This window comes from Mustela nivalis (genome assembly GCF_964662115.1).
Source record: "Mustela nivalis genome assembly, chromosome: 16".
NCBI classification, from domain to species: domain Eukaryota; kingdom Metazoa; phylum Chordata; class Mammalia; order Carnivora; family Mustelidae; genus Mustela; species Mustela nivalis.
The window spans coordinates 31,393,411-31,399,410 of record NC_139035.1 but is presented as its reverse complement, the minus strand read 5'-3'; the positions used below and the strand labels follow the sequence as shown (position 1 = coordinate 31,399,410).

Below are 6,000 nucleotides of genomic sequence, written 5' to 3'. Positions count from 1 at the left end.
CCAGCAGTGCTGATCCTGGCCCCTCCTTGGGTCATCTGTGGACCTCAGGACGCCCAGCCTGCTCTGTGGATCCACATTGCTTCCACATAGCCCAGCTGTCGAGGGTCACCCCTTCCCAAGTGGGGTGACTGTGGAGTCTGTGGGAGTCTGTGGGCCTTTGCTCCTCCCTGGGACATGCGTGGGGGTGACGTGGGGCAGCGGCGGATTCTGAGGGTCACAAAGATGAACAGGTGACTCGTCCTTGGAGGGCTCCCAGCTCAGCACCCGTGGCGGTTGAGCTCTAGTTGGAGCACAGAATGGGCGGCTGGGAGGTTCGGAAGGTACCCAGATCCTCGGGAAGTCCGGAGGAGGCCTGGCGGGTGGGGCCAGGCTGAGGGCCGGGGAGGAGACGAGTGTTGGTGGCTCAGGCCTGTCCTGTGAGAATGCCAGCCCTGCCAGTCCTACATCCTTGGTTCTGTCCCTGAAATGTCGTCTGGCCTGCTGGGTGGCTCAGAGTCCATGCCTCCTCCCTGACCCTCCCGCCTCACCCCCCTGCAGCGTCTTGCACGGCGTCGTTCCCTGTGTGGCTTCCTTCTCCCCTGCTCCTCCCCGAGCCTCCATGAAGGGCTGTGGTCGGCCGGGGGATGGAGGACGCTCCGGGCGCTGTTCTAAGCAAGAAGCCAGTGTGGCACACGGCAGAATGCGGACAATCTGGGCTGATTGGAGTGGCTAGGTGTTGGTGGTGTGTGACAGTGTCCGTCACGGATGCAGGAAGGCTCCCAGCCTCGGAAGCACATATTTAGAGGCTCCTTTTCTTCTCTCTGTCAATGTAGGGTTCGATGACCTTCCGGTGTCCCTGAGAATGGCTTCAGGACACCCGGTGGAGGGCTTTTCCTTGAAAGGTCTGTCACCCAGTTTCACTGCCAAGACGGGTTCACGCTCCAGGGCCCTACAAAGAGGCTGTGTGTGAGACATCTCAATGGAACCCTCAGCTGGATCCCCAGTGATAAGCCCTTCTGTGCACAAGAAGGTAAAGTGCCCCCCTCGTCCGTGGAGGCTGCTCGTGGGGCTGTGGGGACCAGCCGCGCCAGCCCAGGGGCCCACCCCACATGCTGGCGGGAGAGCATTGTGGCCAGGCCGGGCGCAAAGGAGGCTCGGTGTCACAAGTCACCGTGTCCCTCCTCAACCTCAATGACGACCCAGGTCCTGGTTTCTGTCGAGGCAGGAGAGCAGCTCAGGTCACACCAGGGGTGCTCACTGCTGCGTCCCTAGCCAGCCGTGCACTCCCAGCCCCGGCGCCTGAGAAAGCAGAGTACGTGCTGCTCAGACTTGCCCGTGGAGGCAGGAACGTGTGGTACTCGGGAGATCCACTCAGTCACTGTCGCATCTGTTCCAGGCGGGTTTTGATAGGGAGACAGGGCGGCACAGTGGGCATTTGTTTCCAGCAGTTACTCTATGGTCTCTCGTCATGGCGCGGTATCTGCCTACCTCTGGCAAGCGTGGCGGTGTCTGCTCTGTGTGGTTCATGCTGCGTGGGTGTGTGTGTTTAGAACACTGCTCAGAGGTTACCTGGCGGCGGGCAGGGGGCTGACTGTCTCCGCGGCAGGTTGGGCTGATGCAAGGGAGGCAGTGCCGGTGCGGGCAAGGGCTCCGTCTCTCCCCACCACCCCTGACCGTGGGTGTGGATGGAGCTTTCCTGACCTTGACAGCTCACTGTTTTTCGGAATTAGCATAGACCGTGTTTATGGAAGTCTTCGAAGCACCGAACTCGACTGTCACTGAGCATAGGCAAAGGCTTCCCCAAGCTGAGAGCATGCATGGTCTCTGCTTTTATTTTTGAGGTCTTTTTCTAAAAGAGTCAAAATTAAAACAAAGAAGTAAAGTGAACTAAATCACACAGAGAAGGACAGGTGTGTGTGTGACAGGTGGAATCTCAACAACAAAACAAATGAACAAGTAAGAGAAGCGTTGGAACGAACATGGGAGTGGTGGCTGAGCAGGGCTGAGAGAGCTCCAGCTGTGAGGTGGGTCGCAGGAAGGAACATGCGCCCGGGAGTACTGTCTGTGGTACTGTGACCACGGTGTGTGGGGACAGACGGGGACACCCCTGGCGGCACTGTCGGAAGTTCTGAAATATGGAATCACCGTGGTTATGCCTAATAGCAAGAGGGCATGGTTGGTCAAGTATCCTTCAATTAATAATGGTCAGCGTCACCATTCAGAACGGGTGCTATGGGCCTCGGGTGGATGCTGTGTAGGGAAGGTGGCTCCCTGTGTTGCAGGTAGGAGTCTGTGTCCCTTGATACAGATGCTTCTCTATATTTATTGAGACAGGCATGTGGTTTTTCCTCTTTAACTTTGCAGCCTTGCAGGTTACACAAGCTTTCTCTTGAAAAATCAAAACAAATTTTGAAAAGGATTTTAGAAATAAATGAATATTTTCTGCTATGCGCAGCCCATGCAGGCTGTGGTTTCCATAAGGTTTCAGTAATGAAAAGTTTATTTGGTTTTGTAGATCAACTTCCGTGATAAATCCTTTGGCCCAAGATACTCAGCATTTAAAACCCAGACAGGCTCAGGAACATATCAGCAATAGTAGAACACGCAGGCTCCGCGAATATTGCCTGGAGACAAAGGCCTTCTATTGTTTTATCATCCTGGGAAACAGCTTATCTAAAAGACAACCTCTTGCCAGTCCTGTCCTAACTACCTAATGAAGTATGCCCCAACTTAGAAGGCCTTCATTTCCCCTTGCTCACTGTGTCTCAGACACATGGACCCTCCTGTGTGTGTGTGTGTGTGTGTGTGTGTGTGTGTGTGTGTGTGTGTGTTTAAAAGATTTTATTTATTATTTATATGTCAGAGAGAGAGCGTGCAGGAGCAGAGGGAGAATTAGACACTGTACTGAGCCAGGAGCCCGATGCGGGACTTGATCCCAGGACCCTGGGACTGAGCCAGCCAGGTGTCCCCCTCCTGTGTGTGTTTTTTTTTTTTTAAGATTATTTATTTATTTATTTGACAGAGAGAAATCACAAGTAGATGGAGAGGCAGGCAGAGAGAGAGAGAAGGAAGCAGGCTCCCCGCTGAGCAGAGCCTGATGCGGGACTCCATCCTAGGACCCTGAGATCATGACCTGAGCCGAAGGCAGCGGCTTAACCCACTGAGCCACCCAGGCGTCCCCTCCTCCTGTGTGTTTTTAAGGACACTCGTGTTCTCCTGGCTTTTGCACTTACTCTCCCTCTGCCTAAAGCTGTCTTCTCCCAGATCTGCTCGATAAGGCCACCTTGCCATGTGGCCCTGCATCATAAACATTATCTCCTCAGGGTGCCTGTCCCATGCACCCGGATTCCAGGGGCCCCTGGTAGGTCCCTGTGACCTCAGCACCTGTTCCTCCTCATGCGAGCGGCAATCACTGCATGTTAGTCTCTACCTCGCAGATTTACTAACTTGTTAGCGGCCTTCTCCATGCAGCGAGGGTAGGATTCCTAACTCTCCGTGCCCAGCGCTTGCAGCTGGGTGCTCAGCGAGTCACCAGTGGACAGATGGATGGTTGGATGGATGAATACTGGGTGTTATAAATGCAGGGGTAAACAAAACCCAACACCATCCTTTACAGCGAGGCTTCCAGCACCTTTCCTGTGTGGATATGAATGCTCCAGGGTCGATTACGTAGTTATGTTCCTGGAAACACTTTTTAGGGAGAATGGGTGTCAGAGTTGGCACTTGAAGGAATCAGGTTCATGTTCACATATAACTGGCATTTAAAAAGGCCAGTAAATATTGGTCGTGGTATGTATTCTTAGAACTTTGCCTTTTCTGCTCCTTAGGACTCTGCTCTATGCTAACTAATGTCATTGAATAATTTGTTCTTAGGTATAACTGTGTAATATCACCTTAATATCCCCTCTTTGACTTGTTTCTATTAAATCCCCTATTACACGAGCAGGACTCAGATGCAGCGATGCAGTGGTCTGGGGAGAAAGGATGTCTCAAAGTGGAAGCTTTGCACCCTCTCAGTTGTATCCCCAAAGTGCCCGTTTGTGTCTGTCTGTGTTGGGTTTGATCACATCCCCACTCCTGCCAGAGTCAGATACCGATGGAGCTTTATCTGTCATCCTTGGTAACGGCATTTTTGGAGCGGCTTTTAAACATTCTTCCGGCTGACGGGATGCACTCATACTGTAGGAAATTTCTCTTATTTCTGTTTGAAACTTCAGAACTGATGAAGATTATATGTATTTGTTTTGGGGCACTAAAGATCCTGGCTTCTCTGTTTCCATAGACATGAAGTGCATAGTCACGTCCGGCTAAGGATGGCCTGGCTGGGCCAGGCTCGTCTTCCTATCTCCCCTCCTCTGGTGGGGGGCTCAGGCGCCAGACGCCAAGGGTAGGGTCATAGCTCAGCTTTGGGGGGCCGACTTCTGTGAAGCTACTGCTGGTCTGTTTTGTTCTGTCCTTTATCTGGGCCACAGCCCTCCTGGCCTCCTGGCCATAGCTCCGGTGCCTGCTCCCAGCTCCCTGGTCAGTGCGAGTCTCTGTTCCATAGCAGCCAGTCCCCATGGTGACTCCATCATGAGCAGAACTTGGGAGGCCGTAGTGCCCTGGGATCCTTGGGCCATGTGCCCCGTGGTGGCCCCCAGCTCCTGGCTGTGGACAGAGGCATCTGGTCAGGAGTTCAGGGCACTCTGTGTGAGTGACTGCTGCTTCTGCACAGCCAGTGACCACACACTCACGGGCCGCAGTGTCCCTTCTGTCCACTGGCTTTACTCACTGACGCTGGCTGTCTGCTAAGGACCTGGGTCAGCTCCCGGAGAAGTCGGAAGCCAGTCAGGGGAACGGTGGCTTTGTCGCGTAAATCAGCACCATGGGGTTAGTTGGCAGCTGGGGTTTTACAGAGGGGCGCCTGGATAAAGGTGTTTTTATTTGCTCTGACTAATGCCTGCATTAGCACTACTGAGAAACGTGATTTCCCGTTTCCATTAAGAAGGCAGCAGTGGTGCCAAGTTGTCACTTGCCTTGTGACTCCAGTCAGGATCATTCTGGCATTGACTTTGGGGGAATTTGTCTATTCTGGTAGAAAAATTTTTGGTTAAACGTGAGAGGTTGGAAACCCCTTTCCACAGTTTGAAGCTCAAAAATGAGAGGTCGAACTAGAACCACAACAGTTTTCCATCAAGGACGCTTCCTGCTGAAATTTGCAGACAGAGGTTTGATGGGGTTGTCCCGGGGCTCCATGGCCGCACTTCCTTGACATTTCTTTGCCAGCCACGTGTGGAGTCCCGGAGTGCCAAGGGCATGTGGGAGAATGCAGGGGTGCAGTCCCTGCTCTCCAGCTAATCTGGAGATGAAGGCAGATGCCACACCCAAGCTTTGACTTTGAATGACCCCGGGAAGAGGTCATCCTGTTTTCTAGAGTCTGTTGTCAGATTCTTCATTGGTCCCTGTAAACCCAGCCCCAACCCTACATCAAAACTCCTGGGATGTGCTTTTTAAACCCACCTGTGTTCCCGGCCATGGGCTGCTTGGGTCCCTTCCCTCCGCAGCCTCAGGACTCCTGGGCTCAGGCCTCAGAGCCAACAGTTCATGGTCAAGTCTCCCACCATTCCAACCATATGGCTGATTCAGAAGGCTTTCGGGAGTGGCTGAGAAACCCAGTCTTACAGCATTGAGATACTCTTGGAGAAAGTTTCTGTGATTGTCGAAATGCTGTTCTTGGATTTTGCTTCATTTTTAAAACTTGCGAAGCTTGGAGCGCAACCCCTCTGTACACCTCCGGGGATGGCTGCACAAGGTTATGTGGGGACACACGCGGAATTGGGAGGAGACCGTGTTCGAAGTGGAGGGTTATAATTTATCCACTGTATTTTATCTCTCAATCACGTTCTGTGTGGACTTCCTGTTCCTGCGCCCCTGATGCTGGGCTACAGACCCTTTCCGAGTCTGTATTCTGCTCCCACCTGCTTCCAGGAAGCAGGTCACCTACCTGTGGGGGGCTGTGTGGTGTTGGTGGTTGCATGTGCT

The 6,000-nt window shown here is 53.1% G+C and overlaps 1 protein-coding gene across 1 annotated transcript in view; it reads left to right on the top strand.

Moving 5' to 3' along the window:
* Positions 1–834: 834 nt before the first annotated feature.
* LOC309850527 (sushi domain-containing protein 4-like) overlaps positions 835–6,000 on the top strand; it is a gene marked incomplete at both ends in the record, with an annotated part of 37,871 nt that continues 32,705 nt past the window's right edge. The window contains one exon of the mRNA XM_082704562.1: positions 835–1,009. Coding sequence (XP_082560688.1) covers positions 835–1,009 — 175 coding nt within the window. The remainder of the gene's footprint in view (positions 1,010–6,000) is intronic.